Source organism: Barbatula barbatula, assembly GCF_947034865.1.
Source record: "Barbatula barbatula genome assembly, chromosome: 8".
Taxonomy (NCBI): Eukaryota; Metazoa; Chordata; class Actinopteri; order Cypriniformes; family Nemacheilidae; genus Barbatula; species Barbatula barbatula.
Genome location: NC_136771.1, coordinates 19,764,900 through 19,784,134, shown reverse-complemented (window position 1 = coordinate 19,784,134; position 19,235 = coordinate 19,764,900). Strand labels below are relative to the sequence as shown.

The 19,235-nt window shown below is 41.5% G+C and overlaps 2 protein-coding genes across 3 annotated transcripts in view; both read left to right on the top strand.

The window, feature by feature from the left end:
• The window catches only part of fat1a (FAT atypical cadherin 1a), a 74,641-nt gene extending 60,739 nt beyond the window's left edge, over positions 1 to 13,902 (top strand). For both annotated transcript variants that reach the window (XM_079463035.1, XM_079463034.1), the window contains exons 14-27: positions 565 to 954; positions 1,995 to 2,209; positions 2,476 to 2,613; positions 2,703 to 2,846; positions 2,997 to 3,194; positions 3,993 to 4,815; positions 4,904 to 5,035; positions 5,286 to 5,443; positions 5,939 to 6,395; positions 6,487 to 6,640; positions 7,275 to 7,385; positions 7,531 to 8,174; positions 8,307 to 8,444; positions 12,290 to 13,902. In XM_079463035.1, the coding sequence (XP_079319161.1) occupies positions 565 to 954; positions 1,995 to 2,209; positions 2,476 to 2,613; positions 2,703 to 2,846; positions 2,997 to 3,194; positions 3,993 to 4,815; positions 4,904 to 5,035; positions 5,286 to 5,443; positions 5,939 to 6,395; positions 6,487 to 6,640; positions 7,275 to 7,385; positions 7,531 to 8,174; positions 8,307 to 8,444; positions 12,290 to 12,966 (4,379 nt within the window). In that variant the 3' untranslated portion in view covers positions 12,967 to 13,902. The remainder of the gene's footprint in view (positions 1 to 564; positions 955 to 1,994; positions 2,210 to 2,475; positions 2,614 to 2,702; positions 2,847 to 2,996; positions 3,195 to 3,992; positions 4,816 to 4,903; positions 5,036 to 5,285; positions 5,444 to 5,938; positions 6,396 to 6,486; positions 6,641 to 7,274; positions 7,386 to 7,530; positions 8,175 to 8,306; positions 8,445 to 12,289) is intronic.
• A 1,537-nt stretch (positions 13,903 to 15,439) lies between these two features.
• On the top strand, positions 15,440 to 19,235 carry casp3a (caspase 3, apoptosis-related cysteine peptidase a). The gene is made up of 7 exons (XM_079463001.1): positions 15,440 to 15,582; positions 16,533 to 16,656; positions 16,850 to 16,983; positions 17,192 to 17,320; positions 17,477 to 17,652; positions 17,727 to 17,841; positions 18,017 to 19,235. Exons 2-7 carry the CDS (start codon positions 16,613 to 16,615, stop codon positions 18,244 to 18,246), a joined length of 828 nt encoding a protein of 275 aa, XP_079319127.1. The 5' UTR covers positions 15,440 to 15,582; positions 16,533 to 16,612; the 3' UTR covers positions 18,247 to 19,235.

Below are 19,235 nucleotides of genomic sequence, written 5' to 3'. Positions count from 1 at the left end.
GTGAACTGAGAAGTCATCATAGCTGAGCAGACGAGATTGAGATGCATTCACACATTATAGCTCTTAGAGGTTTAGTCATTGTTTTTAATTGTTTTTACTGTATCTGTACTGATGTGTTGGGATTGTTTGTGTGTTGACTTCTCTTTCATTATAAGAAATGTGCAAGCCAAAAATTGGTTTGTATATTTTTTATACATTTTGCACAGTATTAAAGGAATATTATGGGTTTAATACAAGTTAAAGGGCTGGTTTACCCCTTTCCTCTTATAATTTACTCACCCTTGTGTCATTCCAAATCTGTATGACCTTCTTGTTTCTGCCAAACACAATATGAATTATTTTGAATAATGTAAGCAAAGAGCATCGGCCCTCATTGATTTCCATTGTATGGGCACTGAGACATTTCTCAAAATATTTTCTTTTGTGTTCTATACATGTTTTAAATGACATGAGAGTGAATAAATCATGACAGAATTTTGGTTACATTTTATGGGGGGAGGATACTGTTGATCTGCACAATACAACTCATACCTTGTTTTAAGCCCTCTGTGTGTGTTTCTTCAGGTTCTAACGGCGAGATCTTCTACTCCCTACTGGACTCAGCTGATGGTGTATTCTCCATCGAGGAAGAGACGGGCATCGTGCAGCTGAGTCACCACCTTGATCGTGAGGTCCAGTCGCTCTACAACCTCCGAGCCCGAGCCACCGACCGCGGCTCCCTGCGCCGCCTCTCCTCCCTCACTACCATCAGCATTTCTATCCTGGACATAAATGACAACCCACCCGTCTTTGAGCGTCGTGAGTACACGGCCACCGTCGCTGAAGATGTGTCTGTAGGCACTCAGGTGTTGCGGGTTCACGCCGCCAGCCGAGATCCAGAAGCAGGTGCAGAGATTACATATGCCATCATCAATGGAAACGAGAGGGGAGCGTTCCGCGTGGACCCACATACAGGTGAGCAGCAATGACCTAGATGCTAGACCATCACAGGATTGTGTTAAATGTTTGCGGTATCTAAAATAGTAGAAGAACAAGAAATAATAGAAAAATAGAGGGTTTATTTTATTACAGCAACTTCTTTCCACTGCTAGTGGCACTTTGTTTTTCTGTGATGTTCTGATTTTACACCATAACAAAACCTTCTTAAAGAGGCCATTACATGATGTTAAGCAGGCAGACTCAAATTTGTGATCTCATGTTAAAATGTTTTTCTTTTAATATTTAATACACAATCTATGTATTAAACTAACTTTAATACATACTTTACTAACAAATCCAAATTTTCCCATGTTTTACTCACTCTTAAGGTATCCTAACTCAATATGATTTTCTTCTTGAAGAAGAATGTAGTCGGAGTTATAATTCCACGTATCATTTTACTTCCAAGCAGTAGAATGGGAGTGAATTTGTGTCTACCTTTCTAAGTTCCAAAAAGTGCATCCATCAAATAAATGCTCAACATGGCTCCCTGGTCTTTAACAAAAGGTCCTCTGAAGCGAATCAATGCGTTTTTTTAAGAGAAATATCCACATTGACAGTGCTATTAGTGTTGATGTCTAGCTTCCATCATCTCTCGAATGCACATGAACCAGAGGCTTGTTTTTCCGGCAATACGTGATATTATAACTCCGACTGCATTATTTCTCAAGAAGAAAGCCATATTCAGTTACGATGCCTTGAGGGTAAACATGGGGACATTTTCATTTGCTAGTAAAGTATCTTTAGAACTGTTTCTTACAAAGTTTTTTGGGGGGACATTTAGATAATTGATCAAATGTGCTTTCACGGTGCATATTTGCGGGTCACAATTAAACTAGCATGAAAAACACATTTCCCCTCATTTGCATGAATAAGAGCAGAAACTAATATAACATATCTTGTGTGACAGCCTGTTAAGTCTGTCTAATATTAAAACAAAAACGAGTTTATTTGTTAATAAGTTGCAGTATTTAAAGAGCTTTACTGTACCTGGACATAATCAATTCTTTTTGCAGGTGGTATCTTTGTGATCGAACCTTTGGACTACGAAACAGCTCATGAGTTTTATCTAACGATCGAGGCTACGGATGGAGGCACTCCTTTGCTAAGCGACATGGCTACGGTAAACATTAACCTGACCGACGTGAACGACAACAGCCCCATCTTCAACCAAGACATGTACTCAGCTGTGATCAGCGAAGACGCAGAGCTTGGAAAGACCGCTCTTACCGTGAGTTTGTCTTTTTCCAAGTGTAGGATCAAAGAGCTTTGGTCATTTATAAGAGATGTTCATGTCTTATCGTGTTGATTTTAAATTGTCTATGTGAAACTGAAGCTTTGAAACCCAGCTCTGTTTCGCCTGCGTGCCTTCTGATTTCCCTCGAGGGTCTCAGCCAATAGTTACGAATGGAGGCAAGAAGGACAAAAAGAGAGGGTGTTGCACACCGGTGGCAATCTTTATCTTATCCAGATGCATGTGTGTGTTTGTGTGTGAAGGTCATGGCTGATGATGCAGATGGTCCTTCCAGCAATCAGGTGCGCTTCTCCATCATTGATGGCAATCAAGGCAGCCCGTTCACCATCGACCCGGTCAGAGGAGAGGTCAAGGTGGCCCGGCTGCTCGACAGAGAGAAGGTATAATACACTCAGGTGTATCAGCGGCAGCCGCATAGTCCGGCTTCACTTAAATCTAAATCTATTTGACATGTTTTTGTGTTTTTCAGACTTCAGGTTACACGTTAACTCTGTTGGCCTCTGACAACGGAAGCCCGGCTCGATCCAGCAGCGCTACGGTTAACATAGACGTGTCGGACATAAACGATAACCCGCCCGTCTTCTCCCAGGCCAACTACAGCATCATTATACAGGTGCGAATGCTCGATAATCTCACATGTAACTGAGTACGCTACCTGTCTGTGTGTCATGCCAGATCTGCCTTTAAGGTGGAAATGTCTGAATGTGGTTCAGAATTGCATCGATTAAACACATTTGTGTGTGTGTGTTTGTGTGACGTGTAGGAGAACCAGCCAGTGGGCACAAGCATCCTCCAACTGACTGTGACCGACCGTGACGCCTCCCACAACGGACCTCCTTTCACGTTCTCCATCGTGAGTGGAAACGAGGCCGGCGCCTTCGACATTACTCCTCAGGGCGCGCTGGTCTCCACAGCAATGCTGAGCCGGCAGGCACAGGAGCTCTTCCTTCTGCAGGTTCAGGTGAGACCTCAATCACCGTTTTTCTCGGCAGCTGCGGGGTGTCGTGTTCTGCTCTCAGTCTGAAAGGACGGATGAGCAATAGTTGAGGTGAAGCAGTGCTTGTTCAGTATTCCCCACACAGGTCAGGCATGGCCTATAGAGAGTGATGAAAGAGCAGACTGGAAAAGCTGCAGGCAGAGTGGAAGTACTGTAATAAATTATTACAGCGATTTCATTCCCGCTTACATCCTCTTCCAGAATCTATTGGACTTCTTTGGTTGCAATAGTGTGATGTTGACACGTATGTTCTCAGTTGGCCTCTAGATGCGACGCTAGCTAAATTCAAACTTGTATTGCCTGCGTAAGCACCAACATGAATTGTTTTAGAACATTTAGAACATTGGGTTATTCACAAGACTCACATTTCTGTTTATATGTATCATACATGGAATTAGCAAATAATTAGATGTGCTGTACGACTCACTTACAGTATGTAAACCATTTGGTTTGCACATGAGCAAATCAAAGCCCAAGGGCTCCCTCTACTGTTCCTCCATATGAAAGCTATTATGGCCTGCATACTATTTTACACTTCAAACCACTGACAAATCTCAGAGTTTTGTGTCTTGGAATCAGACATCTTTCTGCTTTCCCTAAGGCGGGCATCAATATTACTATTTGTTGTATTTTTGGTTAGTGACCTGAACTAAGCCTAAGCACACACAAACACCATCGACAGGTTCTTTAGACATTTTTAAAAAGTTTGCCGTCCTTTGATTTTAGATATTCTCAATCCTGACCCCCTATTTTTTGACCCAGGTAACAGACAGCGGTCGACCGCTGCTATTATCCACAGCATTCGTGGGCATCCGATTGATCGAAGAGAGCATCTACCCTCCATCTATTCTTCCCCTGGACATCTTCATCACCACAGCGACAGACGAATATTCCGGTGGGGTTTTGGGTAAAATCCACGCCACGGATCAGGACGTCTACGACACTCTAAACTACAGCCTCGCCCCCGATAGTTCCTCCACCTCCCAAAACTCTGGCCTCTTTTCCGTCTCACCTGCCGATGGAAAACTTGTTGCCCGTGGGAATCTGGACGCCGGTCAGTATGCCCTTAACATTACAGTGACAGACGGTCGTTTCACCGCAGCTGCCCGTGTCAACATTCACGTACGGCAGGCAACAACGCAAGCCCTCGATAACTCCATTGCTGTACGTTTCGCTGCAATCGCACCGGAGGAGTTTATTGGAGATTACTGGCGTAACTTTTTGAGGGCCTTGCGAAATATCGCCGGAGTGAGACGAGGAGACGTGCAGCTGGTCAGCTTACAACCTGCTGCCGATGCCTCTGGTGACCTGGAGGTGCTTCTAACGCTGGAGAGGTCAGGAAGTCCATTCCAGCCACAGGAAGTGGTGTACAGGAAACTCAACGCATCAGTTGGAGTAATCGAAGAGATGACCGGAGTCCGTATCGTGCAGGTTGTGAAGAAACTCTGCGCCGGATTGGACTGTCCTCTTAGTTTCTGCCAAGAGGCGGTGTCCTTGGAAACGGGAGCAGTGTCGGCCTATAGCACAGCCAGGATTAGTTTCGTTACACCACGTTTCATACGTGCAGCCAAGTGTCTTTGTGAAGGTACAAAGATGAATGCATCCACAAGATTGCTATTAATGTGTTTTGCTACCAGTACAGAGTGGCGTTAACCCATTGTGTGTGATTGTAGGAGCTGAGTGTCCTGTCTTAAGCAAGCTGTGTGAGGGAAGCCCCTGTCCTCAAGGCATGGAGTGTGTAGAAGATCCCTTACACACCAAGTTTAGCTGCGTCTGTCCAGACGGAAAACAAGAGGAGTGCTCAGGTACAGTTGCAGATTTCTGTCCTTCTCCTTTAAAATTTCAGTCAAGGTGTTTTAATAATTCTGTGGCTTTTGAGAAAGATGAGATGATGTCATTGTCATGAGAATTGTGATTGGCGTTCTTTCTGCTTTTAACCGCTGAAATGCTCAAATTGATTCTTTATATTATATATCATTCTAAATGTGCATTATAAATACACTGTTGAGTGTAGGGATTGATGATGAAATTAAGGTAATTTTATTACGGTTTTAGAGCGACAGTCATTGACGTTCAGCGGTAACGGATATGCACGGTACAGGCTGATGGAAAATGAGAACAAGGAAGAAATGAAACTGTCTCTCAGATTGAGAACTTTTTCCACACACGCTACTGTCATGTACGCCAAAGGCACAGACTACAGCATACTGGAGGTGAGTCTGGACTAAAACCGCCTTCAAAGGAACAGAGAGTTGGAAACGAAGAAATGGGGCGACTTTCTTAAAAATAAAGTACAGGAAGAGCAAAGGATTGTGGGACTTAAACACAAGCAGCTTCAACTTCCCAATGCCACAATTTATAATAACAACTAGTTTTGTACTATTTGTCCAAATTCTGCCAACTTAAATGTCAGTTGTGGTATTGTTGGTATTAGTATTGGATTTATGGTACATTTTCATATAAAAAATACCTTAAAGTAACAGGGAAGGGAAATGAATTAAAATAAATACAAAATAAATGTAGTGAAAACATATTCATTACATAAGCTTATTGCTAGAGTTAAAACTAAAAAAGGCAAGATGCAGTAGTTTGACCATATGGGATAATGTACAATTTTGAGTTTTAAGAAACAAAATCGTGACTAAAATGCATTTACCTAGTGAAAATAAAATTCTCATTGAAACACTGAGTCTGTGTGTTGCTTTCAGATTTTGAACGGCCGTCTGCAGTACAAATTCGACTGTGGCAGTGGCCCCGGTGTGGTGTCAGTCCACAGTACCCAGGTCAGTGACGGACAATGGCACACCGTGTCTCTCGAGGTAGACGGCAACTACGCCAGACTGGTCCTGGACGAGGTCCATGCCGCTTCGGGCACGGCTCCCGGCACTCTCCGCACACTCAACCTGGATTCCAGCATCTTCTTCGGAGGTCATGCGCGGCCAGCAGCGGGCTCGGGGAGGATGGTGGTGAACGGGCTGCGCGGCTGCCTGGAGGGAATCGTGTTGAACGGGAGGGAGCTGCCGCTGTCTCAGGTTCGTGGAGCTCACTCGGTGCTGGAGGAGCTGGTGGATGCCGCCCCCGGATGCAGCTTATCTGCTCCGATCCAGGGATGCTCCAGTAACCCCTGCACTAATGGGGGAACATGTTCGTCGCTGCCTAATGGAGGTAAGCAGGGTGCTGTTTTGGATTCGAGTCAGTGCAGTTGTTAAAATGGAGGTGGTCTGGCTAACACACTGCGCTCTGTGATGTTTTGTAGGGTACTTCTGTAAGTGCACAGCTGCATTTATGGGGACCCACTGTGAAGTCAGTATCAGCCCCTGTGCTTCTAATCCCTGCCTGTATGGAGGCACATGTGTCCCACGGGGAGGAGACTTCTACTGCCAGTGTAGAGGACAGTATTCTGGTCAACGGTGAGAACATACACATTCAGAAACCGACAAATACATTTTTGGGGGAATTTCCCCTTTAAAGGAATGTCATAAATACGTTTCGGGCCAATAGTACGATGTCCGCATACACCTTTATATTCATTATTCTTGAAAATGATGATAATTTATAGCAGATATGTCTGAAAGTTTTTATTCTCATACTTTTTTAAACACTCAGCTGTTGGTAATACATTAATTAAAAGTAAGATTTTATCTTGAGGCCTTTGTGCTGAATCCTGTTCCTCTCTGTTTGCCTAGTCATATTAAAATTTTGATATTTCGTTAAATTTGATATTTCTCAACTGCATGACATTTTGTATAATCCAGATACCTAACCAAATAAAATGAAAGCTCTGTCAATATTTTCCCCAATTAAACTGGATTTATATGCAGTTTGATTCAGCCTTAAGAAAATACTACACGTATCATGCAGCTTTCCCAGTAATTCCTATCTAATAAGAAACTGCGAGATGTGATGTCTCATCAGATTCGAGACAGAATAGTTCTTATATTTGCCAAATTTTATAAACCACACAATTCACGGTACTAAGTGAGTCTAAAGTTGTGCGTGAAAGGTTTCTGACTGACATTTTGGCTCTTTTTAATCTTCTCTCAGGTGTCAGCTGGGTCCGTACTGCACAGATAACCCATGCAAGAACAGCGGCAAGTGCATCGATAGCCTGGACGGCCCAGTGTGCGAGTGTGAGCCTGGTTTCCAAGGAGACAGGTACGTCCTTCCGTCCATGTAATGAACCTGTGAGACTCAATCGGATCAGTCAACACTGATTCTAATGCATATAATTGAAGTACTTCTCAAGATAAGTCTCCTGAGAAGTAAGTCTCCTGACATCTATATTTGTGTCTTTGAACAGGTGCCTCAGTGATGTAGATGAATGCCTGAAGAACCCTTGCTCTAACGGTGGTCACTGTCAGAACACGTACGGCTCCTTCAGGTGTAACTGCTCAGTGGGCTACAGCGGCACCCATTGCGAACTCCGCTCGGAAATCCGCAACGAGTTCGTCTCTACTTCCTGGAACATTGGCATGGAGGAAGTTATCGGAATCGGCGTTTTCGTTGCCGGCATCTTCCTTTTTGTCCTCCTCTTCGTCTTGATCCGCAAGCGCATGTGCCGGCGCTCAAAATCCAAACCGGACGATGACGACAAGCTCGGCCTAGGCGCGGCGCCGCACGCCTTCCTCCACCGGCCGTACTTTGATGCCAATCTCAACAAGAACATCTACTCTGACATACCTCCGCAGGTCCCCGTGCGGCCCATTTCCTACACTCCCAGCATTCCCAGCGACTCCCGCAACAATCTGGACCGGAATTCTTTTGAGGGCTCCGCCATACCGGAACACCCGGAATTCAGCACGTTTAACCCTGACTCGGTGCACGGTCATAGGAAGACGGTGGCCGTATGCAGTGTAGCACCTAACTTGCCTCCTCCACCACCCTCCAATTCAGTTTCTGATAGCGACTCTATACAGAAGCCCAGTTGGGATTATGACTACGATGGTACGTGTATATCAACGTCTGCTATGCAAACGTGTCACACATGTGAACTTTTAGTGGGAGTGAGGGTTACAGTGGGATTGTGTTACAGGTTCATTGTGTGAGTAAATGTCTTCCTGATCTCTCCCCTTACAGCTAAAGTGGTGGACCTGGACCAGTGTCTGAGTAAGAAACCGGTGGAGGACAGTGCATGTCACCCTTACAACACCAGAGGCAGCATGTCAGAGGTCCAGTCTCTCAGCTCCTTCCAGTCCGAGTCATGTGACGACAACGGTATGTGTAAACAGAAATAACCTCTGTGTTTGCTTTGACTTTTATATCTTACTGATGATTGATGAGCTGATGGAACTGCCCATTAAGAGTTTTGGAAATGTTAATAGACATTGTTACTAATTACAAGAAATAACACAGCAATCAATACCGCATGTCTTTTTTTGTGAAAACAAAATAAGAGAATACATCAGTAAAAGGTATTTGTAGACTTTTAAGAAGGCTGTGTTCAGGATGGAAAACTAGCATACTGATTTTTAACTTATGTTTATGTTATTAACAGCAAATATTGTCTTCTTGTCATCTCGGAAATAAAAAATATTGCACTTTTTATTTAAAAGGATGAAAGGTAAGCAGCAACATTATAGTTTTGTTTTGAGTTTCATTGTAGTTTTAATCATAATTAGAATTAGGTTTTATTTTAATATTTTATTTTTGCATATTTCTTTTTTTACTTTTTGTAAGTTTTTTGGAATTTTAGTATTTATTTATATTAAGCTATATAAGTCCAAATTATTCATATTTAATTTTTAGTTTTAATTATTTTCAGTTAATTATTTTTTGTTAAGGCAACTTTTCAAATTTTTATATAATATTTTTTATGAATTTTCAGAAATAATACTTTTATTATATTAATACATTTTATTGGATTTTAATGAACAGAAATGATTTAATAGTTTTAGTAACAATGCATTGTGGAATACAAAACCCATACAATGCACTGTTTTTTTACGTCCATGCAAGTGTGGTCGGTCATCTGAGAATATCGTACATACTGCGCAGAGAACAGACATAGTACTTGTAGTATGCTAGTTTGCCATGGTGAAAACAGCCTCAGCCTGAGTCTCTGGTATTCTCTGATAGTGTGTGTAACCTTAGTAGTGTGTAATTCTTAATTTGCCCCATAATATGATTTTATTGTGTGTTTTGATATTGAACATCTATTAACCCTGTCTTTCTCTCTTTACCTGCTGTAACCAAGTGTAAAGAATTATGTTTTTGGGTCATGTGTTATGTCGTTTCTCTCTCTTTCTTATCGCTGCACTGGGGCTTCAGCTCCCATTTGGATCAAATCTCACCACAGACATCGAGCAAGGTTTTAAATAGAGGCCTGCTCGTAAGTGAACGCTCGCCCACTGTGGAAGGAAGCGATCGCTGAAGGCCCTGTGAAATTCTCAATGCATAAAATGAAGCCCCCGCACCTTTTTCTTCTTCTGTTGCTTTCGGGGAAATTACTTTTAAGTTCAGGCAACATCTTAGGATGTTCTGTGTAGTATTTCTATTAGTTCTCACTATTGAATTCACGTTTTGGATCTGTTCTCTTCTTTTTCTTGTTTCTTTTATTGAAGCCAGTGGATGGTTGAAGACATCAGCTCAGGGTGTAAAAGCAGGGTATGAAAAGTACATTTGATGGGTCCCCAACATACATTTCTGTTGGTCACAACTGACTCTGATAACTGTCTAAAGCTTCTTTCACATGACTCATGTCAACATGGACTCTTTTGAGCGAAGCGTCACGTTGCACCATTGCTGCCGGCTCTGAACAAATGTTGTAACAATCCAACATTGCCATTGACAATACATTGAGATTCAGGAAATAATCATCATAATACGTATGTAAGATATTATATGTGACATCATAAATGCTAAAATAAAATAAGCATTTTTGAGACGATTTTGACATTCTTTACAGCCCTAACATGAGTCATGTGAAAAGCACTTAAGTCATCTAACCTTTGACTTTTGACCCTCATTTGTCCTTTTCAGACCCCTCACCTAACAACTGCCCCCCTGAAAACCTGATTTACTAAAGCATTCAATTAAAACATGATCTGTATATCCCCACCAACATTTTTCCAAAACACCAACCATGCAAATTTTGCTTTTTTACTATGTTTTCGATTTGGGGCTCGAGAGAGAGTCTTTGCTTTCTTTTATCTTTGAGAATTCTCCCGGTCCTTCCTTCCATCTCTTTGTTCATGTGTGTAATCATGAGATAACGTACGTCAGCGTCACTCCCACAGTCCTTCACCAAAGCTTAACCAATCCAGATCCCTGTGCCATTCACCCATCCCTCAAATCACACCGTGTTTACACCCAGTGTTGAGATCTGTCCTAAGAGGCATGAAATGCAAGCAGCCACACAAGACAGATCGCTTTCCTATAGATGATAGAACGTGGCGCTAACAACGCCAATGTTATGGCTTCTACTCCCATTGCTCGTAAGGGGAATGAACAGGGAAAAACGCATCTGGCTAATGCGTAAATGTACTTCTGGTAGTGACAAGCCACACATTTATCAAGAGGGTCAATGATGTAGTGCATGCATACAAACAAAGATAATAGATACAACACTTGACACGCGTTTCTTTCAAATATACTTAAATCTGAATCTTATAGAGTTTAATGTCAGTTCAGAATTTTTTCCATCGGTTTCGTCAGATGTCAGTTTTGTCCTGGAATGCAGTGTATCATCGTAAGACTACTTTTGTCTCTCTGTTGTTTCCTTTCTCTCTTACTATCTTAACGTCAAGTGTCTCTTTCCTGTCATGTTCTCTTCTGAAAAATTAATGTCAGATTTCTCTTATCTGCCCTTCCTACAAGCCTCCATAGTGACTGTAATCCACCTTGTCAGCTCTGTTGTTGACTCGGTGGAGAATGAAGGTATTCTTTTACTGCTTCCTTAGTTAAGTCTTGGCTGTCTGGTATTGGTGCATTATGGGTGATTATTCGGGTCTCAAAAATGCCATTTTTTCTCGCCAGTAAAAGAAAAAAGATTTCAGTCATACGCCTTGTTAGCCAATCACGTGCCTCATTTGATTCCGATGCCATATCATCGTTTGGCTAATTTGAAATGCTTTATTAAAATCCTGTCATATTAGATTAACACATTTCACTGTACTTTAGACATTTTTCAGTGTATACCCGCCTTTTCCTGATGAAATGTTTACTTGCGAGCAAATGGCATGAAGATCATTTCCACATACGCACATGTTTCTCTTGTTTCCACCTCCTACTACAGTGTTTTCAAGTATTTGACATTTTCTCATTCTCTTTTCTCTCCGATTCTGTTCGCCTTTTCTTAAGAGTCATTCTCGGCTCACGAACACAAGAACCCAAGAGGTGATGTTTTTATTTCGCTCGGTTTGCCTGAAGCCTGTCGATTTTGTTTGGTTCACACCCCTTCAATATAACAAAAACGCTGCATGTCCACAGTTCTGTGACAACAAATGTGTACCTCTTTAAATTGACTTGCTCATTTTAAAGCTTATTTCGGTGACATTGAACCCACGAAAGAGGCCACGCTGTTTTTGTCACAAGACTAATAGTGTTTTATTGATTTTTGCCTTTGTGTTCCCAATTAAACCTGCAGCATCGCCACAAAAATCCAATCGAAACTCACTGTGAAAAGATCCATAATCAAATTTGTGGTCAGATGGATCTTTGAGACTTAACTAATTGCAGATGTCAGATTCTGTAAAAGTTGTTGTTATTTATACAAACATGCTCACATTTATTGTGGTATGTACATTTGTGGTGTGTTTGTGTATGTGTGTGCATCAGTAATATTTGCGTGATGTGCATTGTGTTGTTGTGATTCTGACATTGCATGCAGTTGGTTTTAATGATTGCTAACTCGGCTGGTATTAACAGTGTGGTTTACGAGGAGGTTCAAGTCAATTCAGTTGTTATTTGAAGTACATGAAAAAAATGTCATTGGACAGGAATCATGAGATTCAATCTGTAATGCTGAATTGACCCCAGCCCTCCTCTTGTGATTGTAACTAAAATCTAATCGTCAGATTTTGTTTCGCTCGTGTCATTGACTCTTTTCTTTCGTCCAACAGGCTATCATTGGGACACATCTGACTGGATGCCGAGCATTCAACTTCCTGGAATCCAGGAGTTCCCTCAGTATGAGGTAGTGGAGTCCCCGCCCACCCTTTACACCGACCCCGCCTTGCTGGACACAGACTACTACCCCGGCGGGTATGACATCGAAAGCGACTTCCCTCCTCCACCAGATGACTTTCCCGCCCACGACGACCTGCCCCCTCCTCCGCCCGTGCCGGAGTACGGAGAACGTTATGACACATTGCAGTCCACCATGCGGGCACCCAACAGCACCCCCTCCAGTCCCGGGGGGTCCGGAATACGCCAGCGCCCACCCCTACCCCAGCTCTACAGCCTCACCCAGTTCCTACCCCAGCACCATTATTCCTCAGACGCAGAACCACAGACCAACCCCTCCAGCATCATCACGTCCTCCACCACCGGAGGGTACCGGCGCGGAGGCTACCCTCTGAGCTACGGCAGCGATTTCAATCCTCCGGGCGCAGACAACATGTCCCTGTCGCTTTACACGTCCACGGCGTCCTGCTCGGACATGTCCGCCTGCTGTGAGGAGTCCGAGGTGATGATGAGCGACTTCGAGAGTGGCGGAGAGGAAGAGGGAACTCCGTTGCAGAGGCTGGTGATACCTCCACTAGACTCGCATAACCCACAGCAGCATACTGAAGTCTGACACTGGATCCAACGCAGCAAAATATCAAAAGTGCCTAAATGAAACCCTGCTACAAGAGACTGTGCAAAACTTGTACGGTACACGAACGTAGTCTTATAGTTAACGTAAATGCCAAAAGCTCGCACGCGCACGCCGTACGAGTCTTTCTGTCACCGGAGAGGGTTCTCGCACAAGTTCTCTCCGCTAGCTCTTGGGGTATGTTGTTATTATTAAACATAGTATTGAAGAGAACACAAGACTTGGCTGCGCCATTAGAAAACAAAAAACAATCCTCATGCACAAGATGTCTGACTGTACCATGCTGAGATGTACAATTTACACAAAATCATAAATGTATTGTCGTTGAGATAAAAAGCATCATTTCAAGGTGTTATCTGAATTTGAATAGCTAAAACCATGCACAGTGATTTTTATTCAAATCTTCATTCGTTTGTAATGTAAATTTAAATGTACAGTTTTGATTTCAAGGTTTTACTAGGTTTTTGTAGATATCTTTTTGCTTTTTATTTTCCAAAAAAGACGACAGGAAAAGTAGTATACCGACTCAAATGATGTGTCATTATCCGCCTTACTGTATGTTCATCAACAAGCAAAGATGTTAAGAGAATTTAAAAAAAAAAAAGAAGAAAAAAGGATATGAATTGTGTTACAACGCGCATTCATCTCTGAAAGGATCACATGATGTCTGTCTGCATATTCTTGTAATGTGTTGGTTTTCTTTTGTTGTCTGTAAATTGTGACTTTGGAACATCTTTATTTTTTCCACCATGAAAATGGGACCCAATATATTTATAGTGCGAGATGATTCACAGACATGTGACTTTTTCAGGGGTCTGTGTGTGAGCAATTCAATGGTCTTGTTTTATGATTTTTATTAAATACTGCCACTAGCTTAACTGCTTTACTACTGGCAATAAATTATTCTCTAAAATGGGTGTTTGTCTCATGCATTTATTTATCATTTGCATGCACAGAAAAGTTCATCCTTAATGCCTTATAACTACAAAGTATCAGTATTGTCTTGTAACACATACAGTAATGTCATGTTGTGACTGTATTTTTAGCTCCCTCTAGTGGATGGGGAAAAAGCACTCAAACAGATTTGCAGTGCACAAATAAGTTTTGCATTAGGTAAATGCCAAAATGTAGGGTTACGATCTTCGCTAAAATGAATTGAAAAGGTATCTATTGTATTTCGATTCTGAGTATGTAAGTCAAAGTGGTCTACAATGCCTAGAAAAAAAACATGATCTCAGTGGCAGTTGCCCAGATGATGTGGACTGTTAAAGGGATTGTACCCATTCACTATCTTATAGACACAAACCCACTCCACATCAATGGGTATCATACTGCCGTTGCTCGGTTACAGGACATTCTTCAAAATATTTTCTTTTGTGTTCTGCAGAAGAAGAAAGACATAAAGGGTTGAAATGACAAGAGTAAATTATGACAGAATTTTGGGGTTAACTACTCGGATGCACCCTCTGCAGTGTTGCAAGGTCCTGTTTTGGGGGTCGTTTTATAAACACCTAATGAGATATTTTTAATATATAAGTAAAATATTCGTCTTCATTTCAAAACACGTCATCATTGCTAAAACACACTGATGATGAGGACAAGGAAGATACCGAGGGACAGGACATGGAGAACACTGAATAAAACGAAGTTGTCGTTTTACCTTAAGATGAATAGTAAAGTAGCCTACTAGTAATATACCATATTAAACTTAGTATTACTGATTAATATTATAATATAGTATTCAGTAGTTGACAAGTAAATGGATAAACTGCACTGTACAGTTAGGATGGAAAACACTACAGTATCATGACATTTTACAATTTACAATGGTAAATAAATTAATATAGCGTGATTAATGTTTGTAAATGTGCAATTCCAACTAATGGACGTTATATTTTGCATTATGGACGTGACATAAAAATGCTCAGAGAACGAATTTGTTACGAATATAATGAACCATGTTCATATTTTATTGAACCCTTGTTGAAAGAGTATAAACATAAACAATGTCAGTCTATGAACACATTTTTTATTTAAAAAGAGGAAGAGGTGTTACGGATGTGACAAAAAAGTGCGCGTTTTTGGGGAGACGACAAACTTTGAAGGATTTCTGTGAAATAAAACGCACAATTCTGAAGCAATAATACCCAATGAATGGAGAGGGGATGCCTCTTTATCGAACATTAAATAGTTACTTAAATGTTCATGCGTCCATCTATGAAGAATGTGTAACGTTATGGATGTGACAAACCTGAAAAAAGACTATGAAAAATGCACTAAAAATAAAACACATGAGTATATGAACCACCAAATGTTAATATCTGTGCTGTTACCATAGTAAAAAACGCTCTATTCTTTCATGGTAAGGTCGACATTTTCACGGAATTGTCCAAATGCTTTAAGTAAACTGCTATTTCTTGAGATTTAGAAAACTATATAAAAGTGTCCGGCAGAGGGCAGATGTTGTGGCGCAACGTCATCTGCGCAGAGCCTCTACAAAACCTCCTTTAGCGACTTCCTGGATGCTTAGCCACCGCTTTGTCTTCGTAATCTTATAACCTTACATTACAAGCTCTCCGTAACAGGGCGATTTCCCGGGTAAGAATATACGGCATTTTTCCAGCAGTTCTTTTTTAACAACTTGCTATTATGTGTAGGCTATAAGTTGATATATGTGTATCTGCCAAAGCGCTCGAAGCAAACAAAGAAACCGCATACATACGCATGCATGTTTTAAACCTTAGAGTTAATAGAGCAACACGTCGCTTTTCCAATTAGTTCGTTGATTCACTTGAGCACTAGATAGACACACAGACATTTCTGTTTTCTGAAAGGTCTGTTCGTTGTTCTTTCTGTCAGCATGTCAGTACTGTGTATGCATTATAGGACACGCGGAACTAGACACCGGTTGTGTTTTTAAACGTACTATGACAACATATAAGTGCGACATATGCGTCTTCCACACTAAACCGCAGTTTATGTAACGTTAGGAAACTTGGTACGTTGTGCTCTTACGAAAATTAACCTTTTTTTTGTGGTACAAGTGTAGTAACTATATTTTTGAGTGCATTGATTACTTGGGGCAAAACCGTGCTTTTACTACACATTTAAACTGTGGTAAAACCACAGTCAATTTTCGTAAGGGTGGTCACACCCGGTATGTTTATTATCTATAGGTTTTAAAGGTATTGTGTCACATCTTTAAGTAGACAATATACGTGCGATCTAAAGCTTAACGACATGTTGCACGTTACATTAAAGAAGGCGGGGCGTCCGATTTCTCTTAGCCGTTGTTTGTTCAAATAACCAAAACAAACACACCCCTCCCTGCCCCCGTCTTTCGCTTTCGTCAGCGCTCGACTAATGTCCGTCCTGTGCATCTTACCACTGCCTGGCTACAAGGTTGTTTTGGTACTCGGCCAGACTTTGTCTAAAAAGCGCAATTCGGAAATCGGACACATCGCGTTTAATCTTACGTACAGTATCTTTTTTTGCGTAGCCGTTGAATCCTGACGGTGTCGTCACCGCTCGTGCTTTTTCTCTCGCAGCGTCTCATTGGCTGCAACAAAGGAAGAATCATCCGCGTGCAGTGGGGTTTTAACCTTTGAACTTCCTTCAGAGCTTGAAGATGAGCGGAGACTGCGTTGACGCGCTGCCTAAGGACACAACAAAGTAAGATAATCTTGACGACTGTTGCTATGCAGCTTTCAGGAGTGAGTGACAGACGCAGTGTTGGATTCTCCGTTTTGCTTTCCTTGTTGTCCATGTCTATAGTAGTATGAAATGATAACAGGAATTCACCTATTGACAATAAATGCAGATTTGTTTAGTCTGACTTGTACATTTGTTCACACGTGGCATCCAGTGCTGGGCCGTCAGGACAGCAAACCATGCAGGTGGATGCAAAGCATCACTCGCACCCCTTCAGATACAGCCTGGACTACCCCAACAAAGGGTATTGTGTCATCATCAACAACAAGAACTTTGACCCCAAGACCGGTAACACTTGCTTTTTATTTCTTTATTTTTATTTGGTCTTTTGATAAACTGCAACGACCAAACCTTTTTTTGGAAAGTTGTCATGCGCATCAAAATGATTGTTAGACATTCACATTTTGTACTCTTAAAAAATAGCTTAAAGAACAATATTAGATGAATATTTTTAGAATAACGTGATTTAACAGTAGCTGCGCTTTACTTTCCACAGGCATGAACCAACGCAATGGCACTGATGTAGATGCCGGAAACATGATGAACGTGTTTCGTAAGCTTGGATACGCTGTAAAGGTTTACAATGACCAGACATCTCAGCAGATTGTGCAAGTTTTAACCGCAGGTACGGACTGAATGTGCTTTTAAAAAAGGTTTGTTGGCCTTAAAAATATGCATTGCATGGGCTCACTCATCTCTTTGCATTTTGTTGAACATACTACTCACACCATTTATGAACTGAAGTGTAACCAGTCAGTGTTATTTCCTACTTCTTTTACAGTTGCCAGGGAAAACCACAGCCGCTGTGCTTCATTTGTGTGTGTGCTGTTGAGTCATGGTGATGAGGATGAGTTTTTTGGCACCGATGGTCCGGTGAAACTCAAGTCTCTTACCAGCCTTTTCAGAGGGGACCGCTGCCCAACACTAGTGGGGAAGCCCAAACTTTTCTTCATTCAGGTGTGTATGTACAGCCGTGTGAGGGTCTTCTAAGTTGATGTTCGCTAATAATTGCTGTGGTTTTCTGTATATAGGCGTGTAGAGGCACAGATCTGGACCCTGGTGTAGAGACGGACAGTAGGCCAGATGAACCAGACGTGAGGATCCCTGTTGAGGCCGACTTCCTGTATGCCTATTCTACAGCACCAGGTGCAGATACACAAAAACAGGACACAATGACGTCCAAATGCAATCACAAAGGCTACATATGCACTCTTTATAATGTCCTGTCGCGAACACACAGGGAAAGACTTCGTAACTTAGTAAGTATGGTTTTAAAGAGTAAGTGAATTTTTCTTCTTAACACATGTTTCTCTTCTGTCAGGTTATTACTCCTGGAGAAACACTATGACTGGCTCGTGGTTCATTCAGTCTCTCTGTGAAATGATGGGACAGTATGGCAGAGAACTGGAGCTCATGCAGATCATGACTAGGGTCAACCATAAGGTGGCACTTGACTTTGAGTCGACCTCCAACATGCCAGGCTTTGATGCCAAGAAACAAATCCCCTGCATTGTCTCAATGCTTACCAAAGAGATGTACTTCACTGCTTGAGGATTATAAATTAGGTGCTAAAGGGGAAGGGTTAGGGGTAGGGATGAAACGATTAAACACAAGACTTCACAGAAGTGCTCACTCAGAAACATGTTTAGAACATGCTCAGTTTGCGATTACAACTCTCTCAGGACTCTAGTATCATGTTTACTTATGTTAATTATGTGGCCGTTTTTGCTTTTGTATGTGAAATATAGGTGTAAGTCTTTTTTGTTATTGTGGTGTTATCATACATTTGCCTCTCATTTTCTAACTGAGGCATGTTGGGACTTTTTCGAATGACCCATATAAGGTACTTTGATAACATATCTTATAATGATACAGCAGTAGTTAGTGTTGAAAAAGAACTCAATCACGGGGCATTCATTACATAGAGGATAGGTCCTCATTGAACAGAAACCAGTGTGCCTATTTTAATGTGAATGAAACACAATCAAAATAACTCAAGGGTCCCTCTATAGTGAGCCATTTTATAAAAGTTCAGCAATGTTGCGTAAAGCTGTCTGCCAAGACACAACATAAAAGGTTTCAGCTTTCATTTTCAGAAAATTCCATCAAATACATATATAGTGCTGTGAATTGTTAGACACAATATAAACTTGAACTTCAGTTTGTATAGTCATAAATGCACTTACAATCTTTGCCCCATAGATTTCTCTTAAACAAATACTTTATAAACTGAGGAACATGTTTCTTATTTGTGGTAAGTGCAGCATCCATTACCACTATAGATAAAAACGTTTAGTTAATATTTTCTCAGCAAGGTTTCTTTAACTAGTCCCTTTAAGAGTGTTAGTGTCAACATCAAGCTGAGAGAAACTGGTCATGCATGCTCCTAACTGTCTGATTGTTGTGCAATGAACTTAAGTTATGCTGTCATGTGCATGTTTGTTATCTAATCATGTTTGTTATACATAAATACATTCGTTTTTGTATGCACAAACTAGACCTTTCCTATATACATTAATAAACTTCTGCAGTGCACCATC

Bases quoted from the DNA above. Each gene is read 5' to 3' on its own strand.
- casp3a (XM_079463001.1), top strand. From the start codon at position 16,613: ATGAGCGGAGACTGCGTTGACGCGCTGCCTAAGGACACAACAAA. The intron at 16,657-16,849 runs GTAAGATAATCT...CGTGGCATCCAG, and splicing joins CTGCCTAAGGACACAACAAA to TGCTGGGCCGTCAGGACAGC. The intron at 17,842-18,016 runs GTGCAGATACAC...CTCTTCTGTCAG, and splicing joins TGCCTATTCTACAGCACCAG to GTTATTACTCCTGGAGAAAC.